The 16,386-nt window shown below is 43.5% G+C and overlaps 1 protein-coding gene across 1 annotated transcript in view; it reads left to right on the top strand.

Moving 5' to 3' along the window:
* The first annotated feature begins 4,229 nt into the window (after window positions 1–4,229).
* VAMP2 (vesicle associated membrane protein 2) overlaps window positions 4,230–16,386 on the top strand; it is a 30,558-nt gene continuing 18,401 nt past the window's right edge. The window contains exon 1 of the mRNA XM_070954451.1: window positions 4,230–4,299. Within this exon, the coding sequence (XP_070810552.1) occupies window positions 4,298–4,299 (2 nt within the window). The 5' untranslated portion in view covers window positions 4,230–4,297. The remainder of the gene's footprint in view (window positions 4,300–16,386) is intronic.

Below are 16,386 nucleotides of genomic sequence, written 5' to 3' on the forward strand. Positions count from 1 at the left end.
CGTCTGGAACCGGATGAAAATGTGACGTGCGGAGGCCAAAAATGTGACGCGCGGAGCAGGGGGTGGGTTCCACTTACCTTTACTACCTGTTTACAATGGGAGTGCACGCACTTCTGCACATGTGCAGATCATACATGATGACATCCTGCTGGGTGGGCGGAGTCTCCCACCACTTTTACTTGCAGTTCACAAGAACCGGACCGAACCGGGAGCAACCCACCACCGACGCGGAGGCCAAAAACAGCCAGTGGTGGGGGCCGGCGGGTAGCCGGGGCTTCTGCAACATTCGGTGCATAAAACGCACCACAATTTTCACCCGCTTTTGGGGGAGGGGAGTGCATCTTATACTCCGAAAAGTACGGTATTTCTGGAAGTTGTGCTGATGTTCCAAGAACCAGCGAACGTGGAAATTGCCTGGATTGGCATGACGTTTTGGTTAACCGTTGAAAGGGATAAAACAAGAAATAGGAATTGCAGCTGGTCCTCGAATTACAACCATTTGTTTAATCACGGTTCGAAGTTACAACGGTAAAGTACCGTAGTCTTTAACTTACAATCTTCCATTTAGCGACCGTTGAAAGACGCAACGTCACTGAAAAAAAGTGATTTTATGACCGTTTTCGACACGAAGGTTGCAGCACCCCCTGTGATCACGTGATCGAAATCAGGTGCTTGGCAGCCGATTGATATTTATGACGGTCGTAATGTCCCGGGGTTGTGTGATCCTCTTTTTGTGACCGTCTGACAAGCAAAGGCGATGGGGGAAAGACAGATTTGTTTAAGCGCCATCTTACCAACTTAACAAGTGCAGTGAATTCACTTAACAACAATGGCAAGAACGGTAAAAAAAAATGGGGCAAAACTCATTTAACGTCTTGCTTAGCAACAGAAAGGTTGGGCTCAATTGTAGTCATATGTTGAGGACTATTTTGATACCTCCTTAAGATGGTTTTAATAGAGATTGGTTCCCTTTAGGTTTGCCGGTTGCATCTCTTTTAATATTGTACTTATTAATTTAAAAAAAATTAGGAAGGTGCATTGGATACGTTTCCTGCCTTGAGTAATTTGTAAAAATAAAAGCAAGATAGAAATAAAGATAAATAAATATTTATGTTCACAGCAGCCATCCCATCCTGCTTTAGCCACTCTGGAATGTAATTTTGGGCTTTTTTTTGCTGTGAAATTTGCTTTTGGCTATTTTGTGCACCGGTGTGAGCACGAGATAAATATTTAAATGTTTCAACGTTTGCCTCGATATTTGTTGAGTTTTTTGCATCCACGTTTCTTTAAAATTACGACTGGAATTCAAGCCCTTTAAAGGACCGAGATGCTTTTTTTGGTTAAATTCTATTTATCAACCAGCAGCTCACAACAGCTACGCAGTGCCCAAAAAAACCTTATTGCTGTCATTTTATGTAGTTTGCAAATAATACACTGTACAGGTTGACTCACAATCACGACTGGGACAAGAACTTATGTTGCAGACCAAGTTTCCGTGCGTCATGGCCAATTTCATGACCTTTTTTTGCCATGGTGGTTGAATCACCGCCATTAAACGCATCGTGTCATTAAAGGAATCCAGAGTTGTCCATTGACTTTGCATGTTGGAAGCTGCCCTGCAAATGGTGATCCGAGGACTCGGTAGAATTCAATTGTTACGTATTAATCCAAGTCTTGATCATGTGACCACAGAGCTATGATGACGGTCGTAAGTGCGAGGACTGGTTGTAAGTCACTTCACCCCGCCCCCCGGCATCTTTCCCTGCCTATAAAATATAAAACCTTATTTCTGAGCTTTCATAGTTCTATGCTTGTTTCTAAGTAATGGTGGTTTATTCAATAAACCCAGTTTCCTAAATGTAAAAAGAAAAAGGGAACATACTACCATATGTGGTGGTCCTGTCCTGAGGCTCGAAAATATTGGCTAAAAGTTAAAGATTGGCTACAGGAAATTACTAACGAACAATTAGACTTAGAACCGGAACTCTTCCTATTGGGGATCTTCCCCCCCAAAAAATAAAAATGTGAAGGGCACAAAATATCTAGTACTACACATATTAACCGCTGCCAGGATTGCCTGCGCTCAATGTTGGAAACAGCCACGCACACCAGCAGAGAAACTGGTCGTACAAAAGGTCATGAATTGCGCAGAAATGGACAAATTAACGCTGAGTCTAACAGATAAAGAGGCATCGATATTTTACAATGTGTGGGACAGTGGTATAACTGGATAGAACAGAGATAAATTAAAGAGAGATAGTTATTAAGTATAAGTAATAGATAAAATAAGAATGTAAATACGCACAATTTAATTTTTGTAAATAATGCACGAATTATCATCACAAGAAAAACACAAATAGCTGTTGTTGAGTGAAATATTTTTTTATGTTTTTAATGTAATAAAAGCTTAATAAAGTGTATTGGGAAAAAAAACCCCAGTTTCCTAGGTGGGGGCAGGGTATACCCAAGATCGGAAGCAAACCAGGTTGGCACATGCCAGGCTAAAATGTGTTGGTTGTCTCACTTGTGTGTCTTATGTGGAAATATAGCTAACACCTTTTGCCTTTTTTGCAACCTGGTACTCTTCGCGCCATTGACTCCATCCGCCCCATAAAGCCGGCTGGGGATGATGGGGTATGAAATCCCCCAGGTGCCAACTTGACATTGCCCAGCCTTCAATTCTGCTTAGCTTGGCACTTATGTTTAGTTGAATTTTAGTCGGGACTAAACCCCCAACCGCTTGGTCTCCAAAAGCCAGGATAGCTGGTTTGTGCGAAGCCAGGCCAACCCCATTTATTCCAGTCAGGTGGGTCAAAACGCCCCAATTTGGGGTCTTCAAGGTTATGACTTCAAGAATGATGTGGTGGCCTAGAGGTGAAGCTCTCCCCTTACCATCAGGAGGCCGTGAGTTCAATCCTAGGTAGAGGCAGATATTTCTCTCTCTGAGCGCAATGAGAATATATCAAGGGACTACCCGTATATAGAGCTGTCACTTTACAATCGGGGCTGTGAGTTCAATCCTAGGTAGAGGCAGATATTTCTCTCTCTGGGCCAAAGCTGAGAATATATCTGCTGAATATAACTGCGCATTCTCAATATTACTGAGATTATATCTGCTGAATATAACTCCACGTTCTCAATATTACTGAGAATATATCTGCTGAATATACTCTGCATTCTCAATATTACGGAGAATATATCTGCTGAATATAACTCCGCATTCTCAATATTGAGAATATATCTGCTGAACATAACTCCGCATTCCCAATATTGAGAATATATTCGCTGAATGTACTCTGCATTCTCAATATTACCGAGAATATATCTGCTGAATATAACTCCGCATTCTCAATATTGAGAATATATCTGCTGAACATAACTCCGCATTCTCAATATTGAGAATATATTCGCTGAATGTACTCTGCATTCTCAATATTACCGAGAATATATCTGCTGAATATAACTCCGCATTCTCAATATTGAGAATATATCTGCTGAACATAACTCCGCATTCTCAATATTGAGAATATATTCGCTGAATGTACTCTGCATTCTCAATATTACTGAGAATATATCTGCTGAATATAACTCCGCGTTCTCAATATTACTGAGAAAATATCTGCTGAATATAACTCCGCGTTCTCAATATTACGGAGAATATATCTGCTGAACGTAACTCCGCGTTCTCAATATTACGGAGAATATATCTGCTGAACATAAAACTCCGCACTGGCGACAGGGAAGGGCATCCGGCCAGGAAAACACTCAGCTCCATTCCGTGGCCCAGAAACTCCCCCACCTCGCAAGGGATTACGGGGCTCGTTTAAAAGATGAAAGTTATGACTTCAAGACCTCATATTTGAATCTTGTTTCCCCCCCCCCCCACTTGGGGTGGGGAGTCGTGCTTTGAGTTGATTTTTATTGAAATGTTAGGGAGGTGTTTTTTTTTTTTTTTTTTAAAGAAGAGACTGGACAGTTGTCTGAAACGGTATAGGGTTGAGCAAGGGGTTGGACTAGAAGACCTCTGAGGTCCCCTTCCAGCTCTATTCTGATGGATTGGATTGGATTGGGTTTTTCTCCTCACAGAGCCCTGTGAGGAAAAAAAGAGGCCGACCAAGATGGCGGACTCCTCCCTTCCTCTCCTCCTCTCCCCCCCTCCCCTCTCTGAAATGCCCGGATGTGACAGCTCCGGCCGCCATTTTGCTGCCTCTTCATTCGGGGAGCGCGAGCCTCGCCAGCCGCCGCCGCCGCCTCTGACCGCCCGCTCGCCCGCCCGCCACATCTAGCGTCCTCCGCGATGTAAGTAGCGCTCGATGCAACGCGGGCACCGGCGTGCAATGCTCCTTTTCTTGCATTAAAACAGGTGCACGCCAAAAAAAGCGGGATAATTTTATTTATTTATTTTTTATTATTATTATTATTATTATTATTATCTCGCCGCCAGTAACGGGGTGTGTGTGTGTGGGGGGGGGGTCTGGTGGTGTTTTTATTTATTTATTTTTTTTCCCTGGGTGGGGAAGGGTCGTTTTGCAAGGAGACGGACGTCGTGTGCACGGTTCCCCGGCTTGCATTGGGTTTTGGTGCATTGGAAAGCGACTCTTCCTTCCCTCCCACGCATTTCTCTCTCGGGTTTTTTTGGCCTGGGGGGGTGGGGTGGGGTGTGGGGCAAATCGCCCCCTCCCTCTTTTGGTGGGGGGCGGGCTAGGGACAGATAAAATACAGAAAAGCAATCTTTATTATTATTTTTTTGCTGCAATTGATGCTCCTCTTGCAATTGCTTGTCTCTTGTTCTCCCCCCCCCCATCCAATAAATAAATAATCCAGGGTGATGAAAAAAAAAGGGGGGGGTTCAGATATCTTGGGGGGGGGCTGCTGCTTTCCATGCGCCCCCTCCCCATAGAAGACAAAAAAACGGGGGGAAGGCTTGGCTTTAAACTCTCACCCCCCCCATTGAATGGCATGTATTTTGGGTGCCCCAATGAATGAAAACAGCTAAAAAAAGGCTCTTTTTTTAAAAAAAAAAATCCCCCCCACCCCAAAATCTCAAAAATTGGGGAGACGACCCCTTTCCAACGCCCCCCACCCGCCTGGGCTGAAAGAAAGAAAAAAAAAGCCTACGGGTAATATTGCAATTTATTATTATTATGATTATTATGATTATTTTTTTTGCAATTCCTCCCTCTCTTTATTTATTCCTTTCTCCAGGAAGAAATGAGGTCATCTTTGCACGCTTCTCCTTCTCTTTTGCAAACGTGCAAAAAAAAAAAAGAAAGAAAGAAAGAAAAAAAATGGGGAGGGGTGTTAGAAAGGGAGGGAGGGAGGAGGCTGCCTTTGAATGCATCCTTCCTTCCTTCTTCCTTCCTTCCTTCCTTTCTTTCTTTCTTTCTTTTTTCTTTCTTTCTTTCTTCCTTCCTTCCTTCCTTCCTTTCCTTCCTTCCTTCCTTCCTTCCTTCCTTCCTTCCTTCCTTCCTTCCTTCCTTCCTTTCTTTCTGTCTTTCTGTCTTTCTGTCATTCTCATTCTCTCTCTTTCTCTCACTCTCTTTCTTTCTCTTTTTCTCCCTTCTTCTTTATCTTTATCTTCTTTATCTATCTTCTTTATCTTGATTTGATTTATATACCGCCCTACTCCCCGCAGGACTCAGGGCGGTGAACAGCCAAACGATAAAATACATAAATAGAAAATAAAAAATAATAAAAAAACCAGAATAAAACCGAATTAAACAATTTGGCCCAGACAGATTTAAAACACCCCAATCATTCTTCCCTCCCTTTCTCTTTTTTTTCGTTCTTTTGTCCTTTCTGTCTGTCTTTTTCTTTCTTTCTTTCTTTCTTTTGCATTTTAAAATATTTTTTTTTTGTTTAAAACCCTTGATCTAGGGTGGAGATGTGCCTTTGAAATGGCAGCCCTTCCATTTGCATTGCACATACGTGCATATAAGGATGCTTGGCTCTGCTTATTTGCAAAACAACCTAGACCTTCCCTTTAAAAAAAAAAAAAAGGGTGGAAAAAGGATCCAAAACAGAAGGAAAAAAAAACAAAAAAAGCAATTTTGGAAGAGAGTCCTTCTTCCCCCCCCCCCCTTAATTTTGCATGCAGGTGGACAGTGGGCGTGTTATTTAAAAATACATTTTTTTAAAAAAAATGCCTCTTTTTTTTTCCTCCCCAAACCTGGGAATTGCAAATGGTGAAAAATTGAAGCCTTTGCAATAAAAACGCCTTTTCTTGTTGTTGTTTTTTTTTTGCAAAGCTGTCGGAAAGGAACAAAAGCTTTGAAAGGAAAGGATGGGGCACCAAGAGGTGATAATTTTTTTTTTTTAAATTTTGGGTGGGGTGCCTCTTTAAGATGGATGCATCCTCTCTCTCTCTCTCTCTCTCTCTCTCCCTCCCTCCCTCCCTCCCCTCTCTCTCTCTCTATATATATATATAATTCTTTGGAGTATTTTTAGATTTTGCAAAGGCAAGCGGGGCAGATGGAGGATGCTAAATATATATATATATTTAAAAAAAAACAGCTTTTTTCCCCTGTCCAGGTGATGACACTGCTTCTGTTTTCCATGTAACCTTTCCATGTAACATTTTTTATTTTATTTTATTTGGTCCTGGACTTTGGGGGGGTGGGCAGGAGAGGTGAGAACCAGCCTGGTTTGAGTGAAGAGAAATTCCCAGGGGAATTTGCAAATGGAGGTTGCAAATAAAATAAAAATAAAATGGAATTTGCAAAAGGATGAAGATGCATTTGGTGGTAGCTGGTTGGGGAGGAGGAAAATGGGCAGAAGCGTAGTGCAGATAAACTAAATAGATTTTTTTGCACCTGTCTCAAATGCAGAGGGGGAGATATTTAAAGGGTGATTTTGTGTGGCTGGCTATTTAGCTGGGAAGGACCAGATTTTAACAGCTGGAGGGTACCAAATTGGCGATTGGAACCTGGGCCATTTGAAGACGGGGGAGACTTCAACTCCCAGAATTCCCCAAGCCAGCAACACTTTAATTTAATTCTGGACTGGGGAATCCTGGGAGTTGAAGTCTCACCCGTCTTCAAATGCGATTGAAAATTGCGTGGCAGAAATAAATAGGGAACGGCTCCTTCCGAATGTCTTAAAAGATGCGCCTGGGGAAATCGTGCAGAGTGGCGCTGTGGTGTTGTTCTCGGAAAAAGAAAAAAAGAAAAGCCACAGGTCTCGTGGGAAATCTAGACGAAATGGCTAATTCCGGGATTTGCAAATCCCGGGAAGGGAAATTTGGAAACGGTTTTGCAAAAAAAATTTTTTTGCAAGCAAACGGGAAGCCTCGGTGGAAAAATTAATCTGCTTTTGACCGTTGGAATAGAAAAAAAAAAAAGGCCAAATCTGATATCGGCGATTTATTATCCAGTGAGATTTTAAGGGCCTCGGTCTCTTTAACGTTTCGTGACAAACCGGTTATTATTACTATTATTATTGTTCTCTTTTATTCGTTAAAAATGAAACTCGGTCAACTGGACATTTAAAAATGTGTCACAAATACCATTGACTGATGCTAATGGTTGATAAGTGTTGCTGTCAGCGTCCTAGGTATCTATTATTATTATTATTATTATTATTATTATTATTATTATGGTATACACAGCAAACGAGATGACCATGCTGGATTTCGTATCCTAAATTACTAGTCAAACACTTTCCAAGCGTTTAGGACTGCTTGATGTATCGGCGGATTATGCGAGCAGATCCCATTATTATTATTATTATTATTATTATTATTATTATTATTATTATTATTATTATTATTATTTAATCTTTAGTCAGATTCACAGCCTTTGAGGCTGGTTAATAGCTCAGCAGCTTGAGTCCTAACCAAGGACCTAGGAACTGTTAAGTTATCGTCGGAGGATGTAAACTGTTCCGAGTAAAGTGGAATTATTATTATTATTAGTATTAGTATTATTAGTATTATTAGTATTATTAGTATATAACAAGGGGATTGAATGGAAAGACTGCCGATAAACACTTCCCAGCCTTCACCAGGTGCTGAATCAAAAATTAAAAAATAAATCAGAAATATTCAGTTGATGTTTCCTGGCGATCTTATTGCAATTCCCTCCTTTGAAGGGGATTTTTATTTATTTTATTTATTAAATCGATCTGCTGCCCATCCCGCCATCGAGAAAGGAAGCTCCATACCCTAATTTCCTTTATTTTGTTTTGGAGAGCCGGTGTTTCATTCCTTTTTTTTAAATAACAATCTCAATTCTTTTCCCCTTGTAAAAAACAAGAGTGGTTTTATTAACAATTTTTCCCCCTCTCCCAAATCCTTTTTTTTTTTTTTTTTTGCCCCTTCTCTCAATGCTTTGTTCCCTGCCGTGTGTGATCTATATTTTCATCCTTTAAAAAAAAAAAAAAGAGAGAGAGGAAGAAATCTACACCGGCTCCGATTGCTAGGGCTCTGATTTGAGAGAACTTTTTATAAATAATCCATAAAAAAAGACAGCACAATCCTGAGATTGATCAGGATCAATCCTGATCCTGCAATTTAAAAAAAAAAAAAGGAATTTGTGGTCGACTACTAGGCGGTTGAGGTTCGAAAGCTTGGTTTTCAATTTAAAAAAAAAAACAAACCACAAAACCCACATTTTCAATCCTTTCCTTCCTTCCTCTTCTGCAAAACGTTAATATACGAGCGGGGCGAAAGCCACAATAATGTGATTTTTTAAAAAATTATTATTATTATCATTATTATTCCTTTGTCGGTGAGATTCGAATTCGCAATTTTCCGTGGGTGGATCTGCTTTAAATCTCGGCTGACAGACGGATCTGCAGAGGGAAGGAAGGAAGGCTGATTGCGTGACGGTCCCGGACAAAGCCTCTCGTTCGCAGCGCGCTAAACCGGTTGAGTTGCAGCCTGGTTCTTCTTGTCAATTGTTTGCTGCCCTTTCTAGACAAAGGGTTGCATTCTTTGTTTGTTGTGTGTGTCACACTCACAAGCCTGGTGTGAACCGTTCGGCCTTCTAAAATAACCATTGGCGTCAGTCAGTACGTCTCAATCTCGGCAAATTTAAGATCGGTAGACTTCAACTCCCAGAATTCCCCAGCCTGCAGAATCGGGGAATTCTGGGAGTGGGAAGTTCAACCGTCTTAAACTCACTGAGGTTCAGAAACTCCGCAAAAAAAATGAATTAAATTGCTTCTAAATCTAGCTTGGGTTTGCTCACCTCAGCTTCTCACCTTGGAGAGCCCTAGGACAAATTTATGTTTTTTCTCTCCTCTTGGTCTCCTTTCCTTCTTCTGTTTATTCCTCGCTAATAATAATAAATCCAGATTTTTTATTTTTATTTTTTTGCTTGCCACTTTTGGATGTGTGTATTCCTTTCTTGGCCGTTGTGTCCATTGTTAAGTTTGAGATTGGTGTTGGGTCTGTTTGTCTCCCTACAACAAGCTGGTAATCTGGATTTATATTTATATAGATCCATTTCTTTTTTCCTTAGGAAATATTTTTTGGGTACCCGTGCCTGCTCTGGAAATATTTATGAATGAACATTTACTACCCTGAATTAAAGGATTAGAGGGTCAGAAAAAGGATGTTTGTATCCTGCCTTTATTATTTTTTACAAATAACCCAAAAGACAGCAAACAAACGGAATCTTTGTTCTTTTTTAAAAAAATGTGGATTTTAAAATGTGGATTTTAACGTGTTTAAAGCCTTTTGCTTCCTGTTTTGGGGTTGGGTGGCTGGAATTTTTATTTTCTGTACACCCGTTGAACTCCTAGCAAGCAGGGGGGTAAATAGATTTATATCTTAATATATATATTTAGCCCTCGCGTCCTCGATAAAATCGGGAGTGGATGCAAATAGACAGCCAGATCTGGAATGTAAATGGGAGATTTCTGGCTCGCTTTTGCAACTTCGCTCTTCAATGCAGAGTTCCCTATCCGTTTAAAAATATAGATTTATTTGACCACGATTTCCTAACGGGGTGACTTCTGCGGATTTTACTCCACAGGCTGGGGAAACGAGCCAGTTTTATTTGACAACGGAAGCTTCCGAAGCTTCCCAAGCTACTAGTCCTCACCATTTTATTTTATTTTTTTTGAACTATTACCATCTGGCAGACGGTACAGGACAATAAAAACAAGGACAAATAGGCTGAAAAACAGCTTCTATCCCAGGGCAGTAACTATATTGAATTCTACCGTATAGTGGAATATTAATGCAATATCAGGGGTTTTTCAATTCAGTTATATATAGAATGTGAAGGAGGTGTGTTTGTGTTTTATTTTTATAGTTATAATGTACATTGAAAATGGGATTTAATTTCGTTGTACGAGTTGCGATGGCAATAAAGTAAACTAAACTAAACCGAGGAGGATGGTTGAACGGAAGCTTCCAAATGGAAGCTTCCAAAGTTCTCGTCTGCCCAGGTTACTAGTCCTCACCGTCTCCAAACCGAGGAGAATTTAAAATTTAAACCTTTGAGCCCAGTCGTTTCCAAAGCTTTCTTCTATCCCTTCCCAAGTTACTAGTCCTCGCCCTCTCCAAACCGAAGAGGATGGTTGAACTCCACGCACCTGAAGCATCTGAATTCAGGTGCATTGAATTCAACCGTCCTCCTCGGTCTGGAGACGGCGAGGACTAGTAACTTGGGCAGGAAAAGAGGAGAGCTTTGGAAACGACCGGGCTCAAAGGTTTAAATTCTCTGCAGTTCTTTCGGGTTTGCCAGCAAAACCTTTGGTGTAGCATCGGGGAAGGGTTTCGGCGGGACCGTGTGGCTCATCCGCGGGGCGATGGCGTGCGTGTCACGGGATTGAATCTGCCGGTGATGTCACAGCGGTGACCCTGTGCGCCAATCCGAGCCGCCTTAGTCATCCTTTCAATGGATGCATTGAAATCCTTTGCGTGTTCCCAGAAGTCGTGACTGAGTCATCCTTGTTATAATTGAAGCAGGTTGACTGCAAATTCAACGGGAGGGGGGGGAGATCTGGGTCGGTCTGGGGGGAGGGAGGCAGATCATGCCCCCCCCTTTTTAGTAGATTATCGGGGCAGGGGGAAACGGATCCCGAGAAAGGCGGATTCGAGTTGAAATCTTTCTGTTCGGTTTTTAGGTTTTGGAAGGATTGTAGGAATGATTTACGGTAGTCTTCGAGTTACGGCTACCCTCGAGCCCCAAATTTCTGTTGCTAAGTTGAGCTCTTTGTGAAAGCGAATGGCTGCTCCGTTTTACGACCTTTCTCGCCATGGTTGTTAAGCGAACGGCTGCAAGTGGTTAAGTTAGCAACACACGGTTGTTATTAAGTGAATCGGGGTTCCCAAATAGACATTGCTCGTCCGAAGGTCGCAAAAGGGATCACGAAATATATATAACGAAGAGAGAGAGAGAGATGAGATAGAGAGATGAGATAGAGAGAGAGAGAGAGAGAGAGAGAGAGAGAGAGATAAAGAGAGAGAGAGATGAGATAGATAGATAGATGAGAGAGAGAGAGAGAGAGAGAGATAGAGAGATAGAGAGATGAGAGAGAGATAAAGAGAGAGAGATGAGAGAGAGATAGATAGAGAGAGAGAGAGAGAGAGAGATAGTTTGGCCGATAGTTTGGAGCGACGAAATAGTAGGTAGAATAGAATGAGCTGGAAGAGGGACCTTGGAGGTCTTCTAGTCCAGCCCCCTGCTCAAGCAGGAGAACCTGTGCTAAGCCATTTCAGAGAAGTGTCTGTTCTTAAAAACCTCCAGTTGATGGAGCAACCGCAACTTCTGGTGGCAAGCTGTTCCGCTGGTGAATTGTCCTCACCGTTAAGAAGTTTCTCCTTAATTCCAGGTTGCTTCTCTCCTCGATCAGTTTCCATCCGTTGCTTCTTGTCCTGCTTTCAGGTGCTTTGGAGAATAATTTGACCCCTCTCCTCTTCTTTGGGGGGCAGCCCCTCAAATACTGGAAGACTGCTATCATGTTCCCTCTTGTCTTTATAACCTCAATTCCTGCAACCGTTCTTCATATGTTTTCGTCTCCAGTTGCTTAGTTGCTCTTCTCGGCACTTTTTCCAAAGTCTCGACATCTTTTTTTTGTAACGTGGTGACCAAAACTGGATGCAGGATTCCAGATGTGGCCTTACTAACGCTTTGTAAAGCGGTACTAATACTTCAAGTGATTTTGATTCTCTGCCTCTTTTTATTATTATTATTATTATTTTTGCTGCTGTCGCACACGGCTGGCTCATATTCAAGCGATTGTCCGCTGGGACTCCAAAGTCCATCTCGCCGTTCCTGTTTTCGAGCCAGGTCTCGCCTAATCTCTGCTTCTTATACCTTTGATTTTTTTTTTTTTAAAAAAAAATCCTAAATGTAAAAACTTCGCTTTTCTCCACGTTTAAATTTCATTTTTTGGGGGATAGGGCCTGTTGTTCAAAGTCGGCCGAGATCATTTTGGATCCCGGAGCTGGTTTTCTGGGGTGTCGTCGGCTCAGATGAACAAATCCTGATCCACTTGCCACGAATTCAACCTTTTAAGGTCCTTTTTTTTTGGCCTGGATGATTTGAATCGACATCTGGAAATAAAAAGGATTTCTAAGCAGCGTTTTGGAATCGCCTTAAAAGAATTCAGCTAAAACGTGACTGCTTTTTTTTTCGAAATGTGAGCAAATGCGATGAGTCCGAATACAACATATTATACCAGTGATAGCTAACCTGTTTGCCGTCGCGTGCCAAAAGCGGGGAGCGTGGGGGGAGGTCACACGCACGCATGCCCACACCCATAATTCAATGTCCCCACCCCCATGCTTTTGGCACGCGATGGCTCGGTGGGCCTGTTTTTCACCCTCCCCGGGCTCCAGAGCCTTTCTTGGAGCCTGGGGAGGGCAAAAACAGCCTCCCCCCCCTGAGGCCCTCCGGAAGCCGGAAACGACCTGTTTCCCTAGTTCCGATGGGACCAGAAGGCCCGTTTTTTTCCCTCCCCAGGCTACAGAGGCTTTCTAGGACCCTGAGGAGGGTGAAAATGGCCTTCCCCACCCCCTGGAGGCCGGAAACAGCTCGTTTGCCAACTTCCGGTTGGACCAGAAGGCCCCAAAATCGGCTGGCCGGCATTCGCATGTGCACCGGAGCTGAGCTAGGGCAATGCTCGCGTGCCCATCAATATGGCTCCATTGCCACCTGTGGCACACATGCCATAGGTTCGCCATCACAGTATTATAGAATGCAGGTAGTCCTCGATTTACGACCATAAGGGAGCTCCAAATTTCTGTTGCTAAGTGAGACATTGGTCCCAACTTTTATTATACGACCTTGGGGGATGCTACGATAGTCATAAGGGCGAGGATGAGTCGCAATTGGGCCTTTTCCAGTGGCCACCTGGGATTTCAAACAGCGGCTAAACAAATGGTCGTAAGTCCAGGATGACATCTGCAGCAATGAGGCTATCCAAAATTTGCGGGCTAAGATAAGTTCCTAGGGAAGGCCATTAGAGCTAGTTCTCGATTTACGACCACAATTGAGCCCCAAATTTCTGTCGTTAAGCGAGACTTTGGTTGAGCGAGCTTTGCTCCATTTTACGACCTTCCTTGCCACGCTTGTCCTGTGAATCACTGCGGTTTTAAGATAGTCACATGGTTGGTAAATGAATCCGGCTTCCCTTTGACTTGGCCGGTCAAAAGGTCTCAAAAAGGGATCATATGACTCGGGACACTGCAACTGTCATAAGGACTTGTCAGTTGCCAAGCGGCCAAATTTTGATCCCATGACCACGAGGCTGCAACGGTTGTAAGTGTGAAACACGGTCCTAAATCCCTTTTTTCGGTGCCATTGTACCTTCGCATGGTGGCTAAACGAATGAGTGTAAATTGAAGACTGCATGTACTTCCGCCCTCTTGTAGTACAGTAGTCCTCGATTTACAACCTTTCGTTTAGTGACCGTTGAAAAAGTTGCAACGGCACTGAAGGAAGGGACGTAACGACTGTTTTTTTACACACTTACGACCGTGGCAGCTTCCCCGTGGTCACGGGATCGAAATTCGGACGCTTGGCAACTGACTCGTACTTATGACGGTTGCAGTGTGCCAGGTGGGGGGATGTCGCGTGATCCCCTTTTGTGACCTTTCGATTCACTTAACGACCGCATGACCACCTTAACATTGATTCACTTTGCAAGCGTGGCAAGGGAGGTCATAAAATGGAGCAAAGCTCACTTAACCAAAGTCTCGCTTCACAGCAGAAATTTGGGGGCTCAATTGTGGTCGTAAGTCGAGGACTCGCTATAACGGCCTTCCGCAAGAGCATGTCGTAGCCCGCAAACGGAAGATTTTGGATCGCGTCATTCCTGCAGGTGTCGTCCTGGACTTACGACCATTTGTCTAGCCGCTGTTTGAAATCACAACGGCCACTGGAAAAGCTGTGATAATGACTGATTCTCGCCCTTATGACCGTCGTAGCATCCCAAGGTCATATAATAAAAGTTTGAGCGCTTGGCAACCAAGGATGTATTTACAATGCCTTCTGGGGTCACGCAATCCTCATTTGCGGCCTTCCCAACAAGCCAAGTCAATAGGGGGAAGCTGGATTCACTTAACGACTGTTGCGGTTGATTTAACCACTGCGGTTGATTCACTTAACAACCTAGGCAAAAAAAAGGGGGGGTCATAAAATCGGGCGTGTGCCTGTGACTCACTTCATTCCCAGTGGAAATTCTGGTCTCTTGTGGTCGTAAAGTCGAGGACTCCTTGCAATTCATCCAACTTCTACCGATCTGTGTTAAGGCATGTGTTACACGCATGACGGATTTGCGAGGCGGTTTCCTGGAGAATTTTAAAATTCTTAACAGTCTCATTCCAGTTTTTTGGGGGCATCTTCTCACCTAACAAGATATTTTCCAGTTTCCTTTTTTGGTCATTTAGAGATGGCTACAACTACTACTGTACTACTAATCTTGGCTTGTTAATCCCTTCCCAGGGATTAAGCTTAAAGCTCTTTTTCTTAACACCCTCCCTCTAATTACACGGAACTCAACGCCAGCCGTGCTTATATATTTTAACAAAGCGCTTCCAAAATTAGAAGAAATTCCGCGCTGTTTCTTTGAAGCCACTAGCACAGGTGTCGGCAACCTGCGGCTCCAGAGCCGCATGTGGCTCTTTGGGCTCTCTGCTGTGGCTCCCTGTCCCATCACTGGCTGGCCCCGCTCTTCGCCCTCCCCTCCCAGTTACTCCTCGCCTGGCCTTGGAAATCCAAGAGAGGGAGAGAAAGAGAGAGAGAGAGACATAGAGACAGAGACAGAGAGAGGGAGGAGAGAGAGAGCAGGAGAGAAAGAGACATAGAGAGATACAGAGGGGGGAGGAGAGAGAGAGACATATATACTGTGCTGTTACAGATAGTGAGTTGTGGCGAGTTAGTTACCTTAAGGCAGTGGTCCCCAACCTTTTTATCGCCGCGGCCCGCTGAGCGCGCGCAGGGGTGGAGACACGGCCCAGGAGCTTTTGCGCACGGCCCATTGCGCACGGCCCAGGAGCCTTTGCGCTGCAGCGTTCATGTCCCCCGGCCGCTGCGCGGCCCGGTGCCAGGTACTCCACGGCCCGGCACCGGTCCGCGGACCGGGGGTTGGGGACCACTGCCTTAAGGATTAAGAGCGGTCTCCTTAAGAGATTGCATTGTGGGAGATGTAAAGAGAGATTGCATTATGGGAAATGTAGTCCATGACATGTGACCATATCTGTGTTTCTGATTGGCCACTGAGGCTTTCTGCCTGGGCTTTACAACAAAGATCCGGCCATTTGGAATTACCCCAGAAGAGAGAAACATGCTTTCTGAACAGGGGGGACAGAACTACCATCATTTTACACTAGGAAACGGGATAGATTATGAAATTCATGGATGCACCTCACCGTGACTCACCATAATTGTAAGTCTATGTGTTCAAGGATTCCCAAATAAATATAATCTGCATGAAAACCCGTTTGCTAGAGTTTATCTGCCTGTTCCCAGTGGAGCCACATGCCTGGGGAACAGAACAGTAAAATGATGTAGACTGCCTGACCCCCCTCCCTTTTTCTTTCTCTTGGAGCATTGATGGACATTCTGTTGGAGTGAACAAAACAAACAAAAATGCACCTCTTCTCTGCGCACAAACTTACCAAAGGACTTCGTTTGCATCTAGTTGAGACCTTTGCTTAGCCACCAAAGTGACAAAACCTGCTTTCCTTCTCTTTGCATCCCAAACTCCATTTGGATTTAACTGAGTATAAAATTTTCTGCTCAGCAGTAAAAGGACAGAAAGAGGAAAGACAGTTCCTGTGCTAGCTAAGAAGATTGCCCTGCTATAAAGGGGCCCAGGCAGTTCACCTCGGCTGTAAAACGAGAAAGGCCTTGTTTTAGCACAAAGCAAGCAGAGCCACGTTGCCTTCATGGAGATTGAATTTGCATAATACAAGTTGCTTTCCCAGCC

The sequence above is a fragment of the Pituophis catenifer genome, unplaced genomic scaffold (assembly GCF_029215685.1).
Source record: "Pituophis catenifer annectens isolate HBS135680 unplaced genomic scaffold, rPitCat1.0.hap2 SCAF_15, whole genome shotgun sequence".
Taxonomy (NCBI): domain Eukaryota; kingdom Metazoa; phylum Chordata; class Lepidosauria; order Squamata; family Colubridae; genus Pituophis; species Pituophis catenifer.